The sequence below is a fragment of the Lytechinus variegatus genome, chromosome 2, assembly GCF_018143015.1.
Source record: "Lytechinus variegatus isolate NC3 chromosome 2, Lvar_3.0, whole genome shotgun sequence".
NCBI classification, from domain to species: Eukaryota; Metazoa; Echinodermata; class Echinoidea; order Temnopleuroida; family Toxopneustidae; genus Lytechinus; species Lytechinus variegatus.
The window spans coordinates 1608179-1626196 of NC_054741.1; the positions used below are offsets into that span (position 1 = coordinate 1608179).

Consider the following 18018-nt stretch of genomic DNA (forward strand, 5'->3'; position numbering starts at 1 on the left):
GAGCACAAAATATGTTTCAAATATCTACCATTGTTGAAGGTGATGAGCAAACTATCACAGTTTGAGGCAATCTTGTAGAGATAGCTCATCTGCTAAAAAGTGGCATGCAGTTTGCCCCCACCATCTGAAATGAAGGTGATTACTTTATATTCCACTTGTAAATCCATGATAACCCCCCCCCCAATATTCATACTTCCCAACAAGAAGGAATTTTATTAATAAATCGTGGTTTGCTTTAATAAAATGCATAGAATAATTGCTTGCTTTAATTCTATTGTGTATGTAAAATAATATTGATAATAATAATTTGTAAGCCGCTTACTACTGGTGTTTCTAAGCGCGCTGATATCTGTTTATGGTTTGTACTTGACAAATAAAAAAAATAAAAACAAGCATACACATGGTAGTTTGGAATATAAAGCATATAATTATCTCTTTATTTCAGGTGAATTTCTTGGCGAGCTTCATGTATTCGCTATCTTTCCTCAGCTTTGCTTAGGAGCTATCCAGCTTACCTCTATGTACAGTAAGCGCTTTGCCTATCATCTTCACCGATTGTGATTATTCAAACTAAACATTTATTGACTAAATAAACACCATTGATATGAGAGATAACATTTTAATTGAAAGTAATGAATAGCACATTCTATTGATCAAAAGTCTAGAAACAGAATCTCGGTGCTCCTCATGTGTGGAGATGTGATTCACACCATTATAATGCTCAAAATATTTATGTTCTTTTTCAGCAGGGCATGTTATCAATATTGTTCAGTGTGTTAAATGGAGTTCATAGTGTGTTAACTTTGTGTTCACAGTGTGTTAACATAGTGTTCATAGTGTGTAAACTGTGTTTTAGTGTGTAAACTGTGTGTTCACATTGTATTCAGTGTGTTAACATAGGGTTCACAGTGTGTTAACTTTGTGTTCAGTGTGTTAACTGTTTTCAGTATGTTAACTTTGTGTTTACAGTGTATTAACTGTGTGTTCACAGTGTGTTAACATAGTGTTTACAATTATTATAGTGGACTGTGTGGATATGTGATTCACAGCATTGAAATGCTCAAAATATTTATGTTCTTTTTAGCAGGGAATATTATCAATATTGTTGAGTGGGTTAACATGGAGTTCATAGTGTATTGTATTGTATTGTATTGTATTGTATTGTATTTATTTAATCACGGTAAAACTTACATTCAGTCATAACAGACTGCTTTTCAGCAAGTCCGTGAACATTAAAAAACATGTAATAGTGAGACAATACGAAAATATTTTAAATATTACAGTAACACATAATATAAGACATACATAATTAAAATGAAAAACAATAAGTAAAACTGCATAAAACCGCAGTGCGAAGAGAAATCATAGAAATTCTCTAGCCCCCCCCCCCCCGCAGATGAGTTAGAAGTCGATGGAATTAACTGATTTCATAAATAAAGAGAACTGATCCAGTTGCCGGGTATTACTTGGTAAAGAATTAAATAATTGAATACCTATATAGAGAGCACCGTCCCTTATAAAATTAGTTTTGGGTTTTTCGAGATTAATCCTACACTGGTAATTTCGAAGAGAATAATTACTTTTCTTGATGCTTATTTTGGAGCACAAGAAAGATGGAAGTAGTCCATGAAGTAATTTAAATATAAAGGAAACTGCCTGTTTTTTCCATCGCAATTCTAACTTATCAATGTTCAGAGTAGAATACAATAGATTGGAACTGTATCTATAATCAACTCTTAAGACCATACGCAGTGCTCGATTTTGGAGAACACTTAATTCTTTAAGTAAAACTTTCCCTGCATTGAACCATACTATAGAGCAGTAATCAAAGTGTGGTTGAAAAAGTGCTTTGTAAAGCATTATAGCAGTATTCAGACTGATGTACGGCCTGAGCCGTTTCAAACAATACAGGGTTTTTGTTGCTTTCGTCTTAACAAATTTAACATGTGCATTCCAGTTAAGCGGTGCACTGAGCATAACGCCAAGGTATTTACACTCTTCCACTCTTCTGATTTTTTCACCGTCAATTTGAACTTGTGCATTTGCAAATGCTAATAATTTACGCCTTGATCCAAATATGATAAATTCACATTTCTTAGGGTTCAGTAATAATTCATTACATTTCAACCAGTCTGAAATCCGTGCCAAATCTTCATTTAGACAGGAACATAAATCAGAAACATTATCTGAGGAATAGTATATACAGGTATCATCAGCGTACATTGAAATACTGCTAAACTTTACAACAGTAGAAATATCATTTATGAAAATTATAAACATCAATGGACCAATTATACTCCCTTGCGGAATTCCACAGGTAATTGTATTATAAGAAGAAAATGTATTATTGATAACTGTTACATGTTTTCTTAAAGTTAAATAGCTTTGGAACCATCGTAAGCTTGACTCATCGAACCCCAGAAGATCAAGTTTTGTTAACAGAATATCGTGGGAAACCATATCAAATGCTTTCCGAAGGTCAAGCGATACTAAGCCAACAGCGTTCCCAATATCCAATTCTTTACGAATATTTTCTGTAATTGTAAAGAGGGCTGTATTTGTTGAATAATTGGGGCGAAATCCAAACTGATTATTTGAAAGTATATCATTATCAGAAACATATTTATAAACTTGTTTAAAAACAACCTTTTCCATTATTTTTGACAGTACAGGCAATACGGAAATTGGCCTATAATTAGTAGGATCCTTTAAGTTACCACCTTTAAATAATGGCGTGAGCTTAGCCATTTTCCAGTCTAATGGAACTATTCCCTGTTTAAGAGAAAGATTTATTATGTGTAACAATGGTACAATAATATGTGAAACTGAGTCTTTTAAGATACAGGTAGGTATACCATCTAATCCTGGAGACTTATTTTTTGGAATCTCATTAAAACACTTTACTATATCGTTCTGTGTAACTTCATTAAAAGAAAACACAGTCGAGCATTTGACTGTTGGTTCAAACGTTTTCTGAGTAAACCGGGCACCATCTTTAAGTTCTTTAGTTATATTAGCAAAATAATTATTCATATAATTTGCGATGTCTTCAGGATCAGACAATATACCACCACCAATATCAAGAGATTTCAAAGTTTGACTTTTACGTTTGTTTGGAAGGATTTTACCTAGCAGTTTCCATATCCCAGCACTATTGCCAGAATTCTCAAGAATGTTCTTTGTTATATATTCCCTTTTGATTTACGTCGCTTTGCCGTGACTCGATTGCGTAACAGTCTATATTCACGCCAGACATCTGGGTCACCAGATAAGCGAGCCCTTTCTTTACACTGATCACGAAGCTTCATCATCGTTAAAATCTGTTCATTGATCCATGGAACACTTTTCTTACGAATTCGTTTACGTTTCACAGGTGCAAACCTATTTAGGATATCATTATACATATTTAGAAAATTATCGTAGGCTGTGTTTACATCATTTTCAGAAAGGATCTGAGACCATGAACATTTCTGCAGTTCCTTACAGAATGAGGAAAAATTCATTTTTTTCAAATCACGATAGGTGACATAATTGTGCTTAGAAAATGTCATTTTTGTTTTTCCTAAACGTGCAACAATCATGTAATGATCACTAATGGAAACTGTTACAACATCACAGAATTGAATTATGTCATCATTAGAAGAAAATAGTAAATCTATAGTTGAGGAAGACGTGTCAGTTACCCTGGTAGCTTTTGAAATATATTGTTTCATATTATAATCACTGGCAAGCGATAACAATTTTTTAGTATGAAAGTTTTGAGGTTTTTTTGATACATCACAATTCATATCACCAAGTATGATAAAATCAAGACACCAAGAATCCAGATATTGAAGTAACAAATTAAAATCATCTAAAACATCTTTCTTTGAATCTGGTGGTCTGTACCATGTCACAAGGTGAAAAGGCTTTTGTTTCTCAATAACGATCTTAATACATATTAATTCCAAGCGACCAAAATCACGTTCTTGCATTTCAAATACAATGTTATCTTTTAAATACATAACGACACCACCACCATGTCTATTTCGGTCCAGTCTGATAATATTATAGCCACATATGGAAATTTCAGAGTCAAATATATTGCTATCCAACTTTGTTTCACTGAGAGTTAAGATATCCAAATTGCTTTGTTCTAAAATATGATTAATTTCATCTACATTTTTTAACAAAGTACATACATTTAGATGTCCAATTTTCAATCCCTTGTTACAATTCAGTTTTTCAAAGACAAGTGGGATAGAGTCATAATGGTTGTCATTTGAAGTTGTATCAATTACACTTGGTCCTTCCGTCTCTCCATATTGATCAATAAGATGAAAAGGCAATTCTCTGTACAGGCATACATCGCAAATCCAATCAGTATCCGAATGAAAAAACTCAGAACTCAGAGATGAACATTTAAGATGAATCCATCGAAGGCATTTTACACATAAGACAGCATTTTGATTATTAGTAACTGACTGTTTACATCTATTACATGGAAAGAGTTTGACCATAAGACAATTCAAGCTTTTATAGATATCGAGATAAAGGATAAACTAACTGTCAAGATTTTCAAGATCGCGTTCACAAGTAATACGTACTTTCCTTCCATTGTTGGTGAAGGCAGTTATCTTGCCGTCTGATGTCCAAGTCTTCTTCACGTTGACACTGGTTCTTGCCTTGAAAAGAAGAGATGATCTGTAGCTTGTAAGATCCTCGTGAATGTAGACCTTGGAGCCCCGAAGTTTCATACGATTGCGGTAGATAGCGTCCCTTACATTGTATCTGCTGAATTTAGCGATGATAATTCTAGGCTTACTGCTTGACTCTGTGGATTCCGATCCTTCGTCGACACTTGATGCTGCTAGCCTAGATGAAGATAGCCTATGCGAGCGGTCGATGTCGGTCGGTGCTAGAGTAATACCCATCTTATCCTTCGCTAGATTGATGATTGCCTGATCCGTTGTTTCATTCGGTTTTTCTTTTACTCCATGAAACCTCAAACAGCTCCTTCTACTATACTGTTCTTGCTCTTCAACACTTGACTCTATCTTTGACAGACATTTTGAAACTTTATTCAGTTTTACTTCCAGTGACTGTAGTTCTCGCATTTTATTTTGAAGTTCTAGCTGGAGACCATCATGCAAATCACTAGCAATTTTCTCATAAATCTCGGAGTAAATTGCGTCAACAATGGCCCGAATCACCGGCGGCGATTGCAGTGCGAGCATTATCTGTTCCTTAATCGTGGCGGGAGAATTTGAATACAGATCCGCTTTGGTATGTGTATTTCGATCATCATCACATTCAGTGTTCTGGCTCGATACACTCCAATGACCAGCATGATTACTGATCTCCTCGTCGTCAGCAGAATGCGGGGAGCTCCCGGGGATGTCTTTCTCAAGAACTTCGATTGGCGTCTCCTTCCTTCGCTTCTGCTTTGGGCGGGTTTCTTTACTTGATTTTTCTTTAAGTTTGGGCATTGTAGTGTGTTAACTGTGTGTTCACATTGTGTAAACTGTGTGTTCAAATTGTGTTCACAGTATGTTCAGTGTGTTAACATGGAGTTCACTGTGTGTTAACTGTGTGTTCACACTGTATTAACATAGTGTTTACAATTTGTATAGTGGACTGTGTGGAGATGTCATTCAAATTCAAATTTACATGACATTTAATTATTCATAATGGTTACATAGAATACAACCTACCCTATCAGCCTCGAAGTCTGTATAGCTGTCCCCAGCTCCTCTCTTTCCAGCAATCTAGATAACAAGAATACATCTATTTTGAACCATCCATGAATTCATCTGTATCCATCTTTTTCTATCTATTGCTCCACTTATCAGTGTGTTTATATAGTGTTCACGGTGTGTCCACAGTGTGCTAACATGGTGTTCACTTTGTGTTTAGTGTGTTCACATGGTGTTCACAGTGTTTCCACATGGTGTTCAGTATGTAATGTGTACAGAGTGTTCACGTGGTGTTCACAGTGTTTTCACACGGTGTTCAGTATGTAATGTGTTTAGTGTTCACATGGAGTTCAGTGTTTTCACACGGTGTTCAGTATGCAGTGTGTTCAGAGTATTCACGTGGTGTTCACAGTATTTTCACATGGTGTTCAGTATGTAATGTGTTCAGAGTGTTCACATGGAGTTCAGTGTTTTCACACGGTGTTCAATATGTAATGTGTTCACATTGTGTTCACATGTGAAGGTGTGATTCACAACGTTAAAATGCTCAAAATTTTTACACCAAGGAACCCTACATTCTTTTCAGCAGGGCATGCTTTATTATCATAATCTTCATCATCAAATTCAAAATACACAGTCATGCCCTTACACAAATCATTCAAGTAATGTTACATATCACATATGTAATTCAAGTCATGTTACATATCACATACAACCTACCTTATCAGCCTCAAAATCTGTATAGCTGTCCCCAGCTGGTCTCTTTTCAGCATTCTATATAACAAGAATCATGATGCAAACAATTCATAATAAATTAATTTCTTCATCTTTGGCATTTAAATAACTACCATTCATAGAACGTGTACACTTAGGCCCGTATTCTGAAGTCGGGTTTAACTTAAACTCAGGTTTAAAGTTGTGGTTTAAGTATGGATAGCAAATCGTTACATAAATTACTAACAGTATAGATATCATATATCAGCTATTTTGGCTATCAAATCATTCGTAATTGTCTCGGAAGTGTAAATAGATGATTGTCTTCACCGTCGATGAATCAGGAAAGAGCACAGTAAACATAAGAAACATACAAATTTTGACACATTTGGCTTGCCATAATTTTTAGTTAGACCATGGTCTAAGTTAAACCTGAATTCAGAATACGGGCCTTAATCATCATTGTGTTACAGTCCTTTCATAGATCACCCTTACACTCACGTGCTCAATATATTTACATTGTTAAAATAAACAATTAATGTTGAACTAAACCCATGAACACTAGTGTAATATGCTTTGTGTGGTCTTTTCACACCGACTGCTGTGGTTTCACAACAATTTAAGATTATAATTTTTCAAGTTTTTAGTGGAAGCAGTAACAGTACCTAAGTGAAGTTTCAAGTTTTTAGTGGAAGCAGTAACAGTACCTAAGTGAAGGAGTGTGTATCTTTATAGTGTCTGCACTAGACAGATTCATCCTATTATTACATGTATTTATTATTACTACTGTTGAAAAGAAATGGAGAAAACATGAAATTTTGAACAAGCAACCACAAGAACTTCCCCTTTCAGCAATCATGGTCAATCTGAATTCTTATTCTGTATACTTATATTATAAACAATGATGAAGTGATGGTACATATATTCACGCCTCTCTCGTTAAATATAGACATAATACACATATATCAAGTGTGATCAATACATGTATAACAGCTTTTGAAACTATTCTAAACATATACCTATTTAAATCATATTTATTTCCATTATAATTATTTCTTTTCAGCGTGTAAATATTTGATTTCAACTAATTAATTTGGGGGTTTCAAACTCGTCAAGAATCCCATTAAAAGTAAGCTTTCGAGTTTACACCGTGTCAAAGCTTAGGCCTACTGATTTGTATGACTTTGAAGAATCAATCTATTTTGTGTGATGGAGGCTTGGTCAAATGAATAAAAAACAACCAATCATGACTGTGCAGTAATGAGTGTTGTAGGATAAATTTTTTCACATCATGCTGCTTTAAAACATACATTATACTTTGCAATTAAAGACTTACCTGATCACGCTTGAACTCCTTAAAGAAAAAAGGAAATATATGTCATTGTTTAAGGAGACTCTACTATGCATAATATAGTATAAATTTGTATGCAGAAAACGCTTCTTAGTTTATAAGCAATGATGAAATTACTTAAATACAAGCAAATTTGAAATATGACATAAATTACAAATTGGTACAGAAAAGAATCACACGTATCTACTAAATACGAAGATCATGCATATTGAAAATGTAAATTGAAAAATTCATTCTAAAAACCCCATTAATAGCTTATTTACTGTATAATATACCTTGGAATAATCCTAGACTCTCAAGTGCACTGGTCTTTCATTTTCAAGGGGGGGGGGACTTAATCCAAGTCCTTTAAGGGGGTATCACTAAGAATCTGGAAAGAACATATGCATGTGGTTAACCGTCTTAATGAGGGGGGGGGGTATTTAAAAACATTCTTTAAACAAGATGATTAAGATGTTGTAGTCTACATACCGCCTCTGTCCCTTCGTCGCCTCTCTGAAAGTCAAGGTATAGTAATAAATCTAAGTTACATACATTGCATTCATTCTTCAGATCTATCATCTATGCCTTGATATAAAAAATACAAATATGATTAATTCAACGGCAAGACACACAAAATATGATGCCTAGACCAACTAGTGATATTCCTTTTGATTTCCACAAAAGAGTGGTCTTAGTGAAAAGAAATCAGTTATGTCTCAATTACTCAAACATAATTTCATCAGATTACACTGTACAATTTTCTCATAATTTTCATCTTGCATACCTCGTATGGTTCCAATATCAGCAAAATGGTTTTAAGAGTGGGGGGATAGACCATTGTCGGACATCACAATCAGATGATGATTTTAATATTTTGTGCACTTTCATTGAAAATAGGGAGGATTCCCTTGTAATATTCCAATAGTTTGATGTCATCATGCGATCACATACCTTATCTGTTCCAAAGTCGGCCGCTTCCTGAGCCTTTCTCAGTTCTGCTGCTCTCTAGAGAAAAAAACAGACAGCAAATACAATCTGCACATTATTTACTTTGTCAATTATGTAATTTGATACTTGAATTTTGGCGAAGATCATGGGAAGTTGTAGGACCTGCTATATAAACGGTTGAATGATTGGTGACTTATCAGTACTTATGAATTCATCTTATCGTTGCCAAATGATTCAACATTACATGGCCCTTACTTTTATATATATTTGTCCATTTGTACGTGGTATGAACTGATCACGAGGCCAGGCACGTAAGGATGTTCTGAGATCTAAGGACGAGACTTGTTTAGGGTACACTTTGAAAGTCTGTATGGGACTACATTGTCCACCTTATAACAATAATGCCCCCCCCCCTGAGCCCTGAAAATGTCAACTAACAACATTATAATTTTAGCTTCTGTGATTGGATAATACACATTTTGCTTGTCGTGATTCTGCCAGTCAGGTGGGAGGTGTTGGGATGCTTTTATACAAACAGCTATTTCAGATACACTATTACGAGACTAAAGTCAACTAAAATGCACATGTAGAAAACATCTTATTAAAAAGATCACTCTTAGAAAATTACTATTATATATTTTCTTCATATTGTAATATAGTTATGATAATGTAATTTGAAAATACTCTGTGTTGTGCCATATTTATGTATTCATATACATGCATTTCTTGGTGAGAAAGATAATGTGGGTACCCCGGGTGGGTACCAGTGTGAGGGTGTGTGTGTGGCGGTAGGTCCACAGGTACGTTGGATGATTGGTGGGGGGGGGTGAGAGAGCACATACAAAATCTGAATGTAGTTTGCTGGTGCGAGTGTGGCCATGACTATTCAGGGGCGGATCCAGCTTTTTATACAGTGGGGGGGGTTTGGGTGGTATGCGAGGGAGCGTAGCGACCGTGTCCAAGCGAGCGGAGCTAGCGAGGGGGAGGGTGTGGGAGGGGGGTGTCCCCCTCCCACAGTAGGGAAAATTTTTGAAAATCTTTGTGTGAAAATGGCGTTTTCTTGCATCATAAACACCACTATTTTTGGTATAGAGGTCGTTGCCACATTAACCCCCATGAAAATTTGTATAGAAATAGAATAAAATAAAATTACAAGTTTAAAAAAAAGATAAGATTTTAAAAAAATGGTCCCCGGATTTTTTTTTTTTGGGGGGGGTTACAACCCCCAACCCCCCCTCTAGATCCGCTTCTGCTATTTCTATACATTTTGTTACAATATTGTAGGCCCTCTTCCATACTGCTCATCAGGGATAAACATGCCTACTTTAATTCCAAAAGTCATAAATTCTAAATTGATATAACAAAAAAGTTTACCTCAGAATCATGTTGCTATTGAGTAAAGGGAATAAAATGGAAAAAAAATACATATTTAACTATTTATTAAACATCAAGAATCTATATATGACCATATTTCATACATGTATAAAATAATATGAAAATTTGGTAGCACCACTTTCTATTGTTCTGCCTCAGTCATGCATGCATTGTGAACGTTTAGATTGGTATCAAATGAAAGAAGAGAAGTATATCTTTCCATTCATGTACATTTCATGAAGCAAAATTCATGATCATGATAGGCAAAAATTACTCCGAATCACGGTTTCCGTTTTTCTGGGACACACTGTATAGTACATGTTAAAATCCGGGGTACAAATATTAAAACGAGATCAAATTCACCCTTCAGTTAAATCTAAGCATATATATTTATACAAGTGTGATCAATACATATACAACAGCATTGGTAATAGGCCTATATATATATATTAATCATATTCATTTCCATCATAATCATTTCTTATTTTTCAACATGTAAATAAGATGATTTCAACTCATTTACTCTTTTGTTTCATATTCATCAATAAACCCATTGGAATAAACTTTCAGGCGTTCATAGGCCACCTTGTCAAGGCTTACTAATTAGTTATACTTTGATGAATCAATCTATTTTGTGGTTTAAAGGCTTGGCAAATGAATAAAAACAACCAATCATGACTGTACAATAATGAGTGTTGTAGGAAATATATTTTTTACATCATGCTGCTTTGATATTCTTTTCGATTATCTCACATTCCCACTCACAGACAGACTAACCTGATCACGCTTGAACTCCTACAAGAGAAAAGAAAATATATGACATTGTTTTAGATGACTCTATAACATAAATTTGTATGCAGAAAATGCTTTAATGTTTAAAAGTAATGATGAAATTGGTTGGAAAGTAAATTGGAGGCAAATAACAGACCAGTATAGTCAGTAGATATTTCATGAAATCTATGTACAACAGAGGTTTGTTAGGTTAGCTGCAACAACATCACTGCGACATTTCGGTAGAAGTGGTCACCTATATAGTCTACGCTTACAGACCTTTAGTTATCACAACAGAACTTACTAAAATACAGGCAAATTTATGATACGTATGATACAAATTACAAAATAGTACAAAATGAATCATACATTTCTACTTAATACAAAGTTCATGCATTTTGAAATGTAAAAAACTGTAAAATTCAATTAAAAAACCAGGGAGAGTAAAAGTGCAGGTTTTCTGAAGAAAAACAATTGATGACCATAAACTAGGGTCATGATCAATCACCAATTAGAGAATGCATAATTGCATATTGCTGCTATTTTCTTTTAATCCAAGAAAAAGTTTTGTTTAGTTCCCCCCCCCCTCCCCCTCATCTAGACCTGATCCTGGGACAATCAAAGGGGAAGTTTACACTGACGAAAAACTTGTAGTAAAAATACAAGAAAAATTATCAAAGAAAGAAAGTTATCAGAATTCAATTTCAAGTTGTTGATTTGTGACGTCATATACGAGCAGCTCCCCCAATTTTTTAAATTTCAATCTTCAATGGTTCATGATTACTTAATTTTTTCTTTTTAACCCTAAATAGACTGGGCTATTTCGACGCCTAAGAAGACTGGGGAGGGGGCTGATTCAGCCCCCCCCCCCCTTATGATCTCGGCCGTCGATCGCGCGATCGTGACGAAAATTGGCACGTGCGTTACCCATGGCATGATCTACAAAACTATAAAATAAAATGCTGCGAAATATCTCATTGCTCATTAATTATGCTAATTTATGCGTAAAATCATAAGTTTGCTCTAATGCTCATTTGCCCCTAATTTGCCCCTAAAATGCTAATTTTTGTTTTACATACTCTAGATAGGAACCCGATCAAATTAATTTTTCAAAAATTTCAACATCACATTTATTTTCTTATGTATTCTATTGTTTTCTAAATTATTTATGTATTTCTTTGTTATTGGCCTTTTTGTTTTTTATTGTTATTTCAATGGAAATTGTTGGGGACTTTATTTTGACCATACAAAAGATAAAATGAATTGATTTTAAGCAGTAAAAGGAAATTGATGATACATTTATGAAATTGGGCTAAAAAAATATTTGCATTGGATTTGTACACAAATTCACGTTTTTTAGTAATATTGGGTCTGCATGCACTTAAGAAATGTTGCGTAATTTCAGAACCCCGTACCTAGGGGTCACAATTTTGGTCTCAAAAGTTGCGCGAGAAGTGAAAGTAAAAAGTCAGCATGCGATCCGGTCAAAAAATTTTCAGCGGCGGATTTATCGTAAAAAATTTCGATGGGGGGGGGGCTGAATCAGTCCCCCAGTCTTCTTAGGGTTAATGAGCTGGTGTGAAATAACTTGTTGATGTAGTGAATGTAAAAGAAACCCCACTTTCATTTAATTGAGATAATTGCATTCCATTGATATTTTCAAATTTACAATACATGGAAAGCTCCTAGTATTTGATATCACCAATAAAAAAAAAGTTTCTAATAACATTTGGAATCTTTGATGGATTTCACTCAGACCTTCACCAATATTTTTCAGCATTTTTCTGCTATTTTTTCAATTTTTTTAAAAAGATTTGCAATGGGTCGATACATACCACTTCAGGTGCTTCATCGGCTCTCTGGAAAAAAATTAAAGATAAAAATAACAATTTTATAGTTTCATTTTACTCAATTTCATTGAAAAACTTATCAAATATATACATGTATATAATCACAACCAAGAAAACAGAGAAAAGAAAGGAAGAGAAAAAAAACAGGTGTTAAATGATGTTATTCTCTGAAAATATAATGTTGAACTCAAATAAAAAGTCTTTTTTTTTTACTTTTTATAAATTTTATGCGATTCACCATATCAAACTAACCCCCTTAAGATTTTTAGCTCATTACGCCAATGAACCAGGTAGAAAACATTAACATATAACTCGTTATTATATAAATGATACATCTCAGGGCTTGATCACGACAAATAACTCAACAACTTGCAAAGTTGTCATGGCAATTAACACATGAAATATCTCGCAACATCATAAAGTAGAGGGGGAAACTCAAACCAGGGGCCATGGAACAGCTAGTGGGGGAGCCGAGGGCTGCATGCAAGCCACCCCTGGCCCCTGACGTTTTTCTATGTACTACTACACTACACATTAGATGCATCAGGAAATGAATCAACAATGGTACGCCAGGCCTCGCGATCTGGCAGTCACATGAGAGTTGGTAAATAATGAAACAAATCATTTTCTTCCCTCAAATATGCAATCATGCTTTTCATATGTTCATAAACAGTGGCGTAACTACGGGGGGGCATGGGGGGCACGTGCCCCCCAATCGGCTGGCCAAAAAAAAAAACGGGGAAAAGGAGAAAAAGGAAGAGAAACGTAGTGGGCGAAAGAAGACATTGTTGTTTATCATAGTGTTATATTATGTAATATAACATAAGAAGCATTTTTTCACAACTTTATGAAACATTTGCTTAATTATTGTGCCTTCATTGTTCCTGGTGCTCGCATAGACTTTTAACGAGATATATAGACCTGCTGTACTAAAGCCTCCCGTTTTCAAATCAATATACAACAAAATAATATATCTCCTCGCAATTGTTTTAAGTAGTGATATATTCTTCTTTTTCATGACTACTGAAAGTTATTGCCCTATTTCAAGGTCTTAATATAAAACATTTCCTGTCCGTGGATTGGTGAGATTTCTGCTCTTCATGAACTCCTAAAATCAGTCCTTAAAATGTCAATTTTTCTGATCTGAATATCAAAAAATTTTAGCTCGCGCTTCGCGCTCGCATCATTTGGTTAGTGAAATACGTGGGGTCTTAGTGAATTCCTACAAACAAGCCTTGGAATGCCCCTCATCATGTCTGAATTTCCTAGATTTTAAGCTCGCGCTTCGCGCTCGCAGTATTTCATTAGTGAGATGCATATAATAATCATGATTACAATGACTTCAAAAAGTGCTCCATGTGTTTTGATGTAATTCTAACAAAATCAGCAAGCGCTTGGCACTCGCATTAGATGACTATGGTGAGATATGTATACTCTGACTTAATGGATTCATAACTATAGTCCTTAAAATATCCATGTTTGTGGTCAATATATACAAAAATTTCAGCTCGCGCTTCGCGCTCGCATCATTTGGTTAGTCAAATCGTAGGGTCTTAGAGAATTCCTACAAACAACCCTTAGAATGCCCCTCTTCAGGTCTATATTTCCTCAATTTTCAGCTCGCTTTTTTGTGCTTGGGTATTTGATTAGTAAGATGCGTATGATAATCATGACTACAAAAGGTGCTTCATGACTGTGTTTAGATGTAATTCTAACAAAATCAGCAAAGGATGGCAATAGCATTAGATAACTATGGTGAGATATTTATACTCTTAATGGATTGTAAAATATAATCCTTAAAATTTCCTTGTTTATAGGGTCAGTATATACAAAAATTTTAGCTCGCGCTTCGCGCTCGCATTGTTTGTTTAGCGAGACAGTTAAGTATCATGATTACAAAACAATTCGCTTATAATGTCAATTTTTAGTCCTCAATATCAAAAATTTTCAGCTCGCGCTTCGCGCTCGCATTATTTAATCAGTGAGATACACATCCGTTTGATGGCACTGCATGTTCTTAAAATATCTCTATTAGGTCAGTATACCTGACAACTGAGCACGCTTCGCGCGCTCCCTAAGTGACCCGAAATTTTCGCTGGTGCCCCCCCCCCAATGCCGTGAGCCACGGTACGCCACTGTTCATAAATGCAAAACTGACTGTTTTACTTGTCAAATTTTACAGACGAATTTGAACCATGTAATTAAGTCTGACAATGGATCCGTATGTACCCAGCAAAAAATTTGACAAGCAAAAAAAAAAAAAAAAGGTTATCAACAAAAATTTCAGGGGGGGGAACCACAAAAATTTCCCCTTCCGCCGCTTATGCTGAGATGCCAAAGAGCGCGTGGCAGTTCATTTCTTACCAGCTGTGCTGAACCGAAATGCCACAGTGACAGTTTTCTCCACAGTGTGTGTGATGCACTGCATGGAATCGCACTGTGCTTAACAGAGGCGGTTACACGGTGTGCACTGTACGAACACACTGTGCGGTTACACGGTATGCACTGTACGAACACACTGTGCGGTTACACGGTGTGCACTGTACGAACACACTGTGCGGTTACACGGTGTGCACTGTACGAACACACTGTGCGGTTACACGGTATGCACTATACGCACACACTGTGCGGTTACACGGTATGCACTGTACGAACACACTGTGCGGTTACACGGTATGCACTGTACGAACACACTGTGCGGTTACACGGTATGCACTGTACGAACACACTGTGCGGTTACACGGTGTGCACTGTACGAACACACTGCGGTTACACGGTGTGCACTGTACGAACACACTGTGCGGTTACACGGTGTGCACTGTACGAACACACTGTGCGGTTACACGGTATGCACTGTACGCACACACTGTGCGGTTACACGGTATGCACTGTACGAACACACTGTGCGGTTACACGGTATGCACTGTACGAACACACTGTGCGGTTACACGGTGTGCACTGTACGAACACACTGTGCGGTTACACGGTGTGCACTGTACGAACACACTGTGCGGTTACACGTTGTGCACTGTACGAACACACTCTGCTGAACAGTGACGGTAAATATATTATTCACAGCTAGTGTGCATGGTGACACAGTGCAAAACAAATAAATATAATTTCTATAAAAAAAAACTTTGAGAGGCTACTCAAGACTGATAATTATATAATTTGATATAGATAAAGAAAATGAAACTTAAATAGCAAAGTTCTGACATTTTTAAGAATTGCATCATTGTGAAACAATTTTATGTATGTCTATGAATATTCAATGGTAAAATTGATCTCGAATCCCCACTTGTTCTTTTTTATTCGAGTGTTATCATGTTTATTCAAAGCTTGTACCTTAAGAATGAATTGTGTAAGATAATCATTGCTTCAACTTAAGGGATACCTATCATGCACATATCATAATTTCATGTAATTAAGATAAGAAAAACAAAAGTGGGGACAAATGATATCATCGACCCAGATCGGCCTATTTGTTCTCACAAATATAGCTGATCTTCAAAATTCAGTAACTTTGTTATTTGTTACGAGACTTTGATGACGTTTTCAGGGTTTTGCTGGGCGAATTTTAGTTGCTCTATTATATGATCATTTAGATTTAATAATGTCCATCCCGGAGAACCATTCAATCATTTACATCTTCAACCCTGCATCCACATCACACCCGTTGATCAAGTTCAAGTTCAATCGTTTATTTCTCATAAAGTGACCGACCAAGGACGTGACACAACATTTGCTCCTGCGACATTTTCTCCGGTCTTATAATTTCTCAGAGGGCATATAGGGTTAGAGTCAGGGTTGAAATAAACTTTTTATTTCAGAATGATGTAAAGATTAGAATTAGGGTTTATTTAGTTTTGGAGGTTAGGATTTATGTTTGACTTAGCGTGCAGATTTTCCATCGAAGCAATTATCGCCGGACAAAATGTCATGGAACCGTCAAAGGAATATTTAATAGTTACAATGTAACAACTTTATATTCTGTATAAAAAATAATATAAAAGGATTGAGTTCAGTTAGCAATAAATCTTAAATACATAGGCCCTATATAAAAAAAAACCTTTAGCTTGATGTACACATAATACATGAGAAATGAGGAAGGCTAAAAATGCAGAGCTTGTGAAAAAAATCGGTACCTCTGTGATGAATACAATTTAGTCATAAAGTCAAAATAAAATTTGTACGACAAATTATTGAGCAATGCACATTGCATTAGAAAAAATTATAAAAACATAAAGTAAAAACAACAAATTTATGCTACCCTAAAAGATTCCTTTTATTACAGGAGACAGCCAATCATGAAAAAAAAACTATCCACTATGGAGAGATTATCTTGCTCTACATGAATGCACTATTTCTTTTTTTATGAAGAAAAACCTATTTTACGGCAATTTAAGGTATCATCAAATATTATTTATTCATGCATACAACATGGAATGCATTGACTTTGTTATTTATTTCGCGAGCATTAACACAATTTAAAAACAAATCAAATGTAATCATCATAAAACTAACAGGTGTCTAAACGAAGGTAGCTATTCACGCCATTCGTCTGGTTTATCTTATTCATTTAGATTTTTTCTGGGGGTGCATAATAAATCATAGGGTGTACATCCGGTATTGGTTTTTAAGGGCAATTTGTATGCGCAGTCGGTGCTGCAGTTGACTTTCACAGTATTTAGATAAAAAGGGTACATATATATATATAAATTATCAACTGCGTGCACGTGTTGCAATTAAAAGTTAGTCCAAAGGGCGGGGATGAGAATGAAAAAAAAATACATACCTTGGACTGGTCTCCTCCGAAAGGAACTGAGATGACACCGTACCAGCCATATGCACATAGCATGGCACACAAGGCCAGAGCAAACTTCATCTTGCTAGAAGTTGACGATACTAGTTTACAGATTACAGCGAAGTAAATCAAATTGACGATACTTGTTTACAGATTGCAGCGAAGTAAATCCAGATGCAAAATGATGGTAGATGGAGATAGAGTTGGGATTTTATAGCACCCCTACCTATCCGCCCATTTTCCTTTGATTCAATTATACGACATCAATTAGAAGAAGATACGCCTGTATCATTGTTCTAATAATTTTAATATTCACCATTCTCATTTTAAAATATTGATTTTGTTTTACAAGAAAGGGTGTTAATTAAAATTTTAATTAACAAACAGAAATTGTTATATTTTCGACAGGCTTAGTACGTAAAGGATATTACTTTGATGCGAGGACGCCAAAAATATTATTAATAAATATCGGGGTAGACTGGTCCTTTTCAAGAACAATCCAATCTTAATTAAGAAAGGATAGAGCTGACAGCTTGTGAAATTAAAATG

General features: G+C 35.4%; 1 protein-coding gene across 5 annotated transcripts in view; it reads right to left on the bottom strand.

Annotated features, from left to right (window-relative positions):
* The window catches only part of LOC121407032 (blastula protease 10-like), a 54719-nt gene extending 37077 nt beyond the window's left edge, over window positions 1-17642 (bottom strand). For 2 of the 5 annotated variants that reach the window (XM_041597929.1, XM_041597928.1), the window contains exons 1-9: window positions 17461-17642; window positions 12651-12674; window positions 10822-10839; window positions 10045-10059; window positions 8674-8727; window positions 8212-8235; window positions 7726-7743; window positions 6396-6449; window positions 5694-5747 (exon numbers count right to left, since the gene is read on the bottom strand). In XM_041597929.1, the coding sequence (XP_041453863.1) occupies window positions 5694-5747; window positions 6396-6449; window positions 7726-7743; window positions 8212-8235; window positions 8674-8727; window positions 10045-10059; window positions 10822-10839; window positions 12651-12674; window positions 17461-17550 (351 nt within the window). In that variant the 5' untranslated portion in view covers window positions 17551-17642. The remainder of the gene's footprint in view (window positions 1-5693; window positions 5748-6395; window positions 6450-7725; window positions 7744-8211; window positions 8236-8673; window positions 8728-10044; window positions 10060-10821; window positions 10840-12650; window positions 12675-17460) is intronic. The other 3 variants (XM_041597930.1, XM_041597931.1, XM_041597932.1) reach the window with 3 other exon arrangements.
* Window positions 17643-18018: the final 376 nt, after the last annotated feature.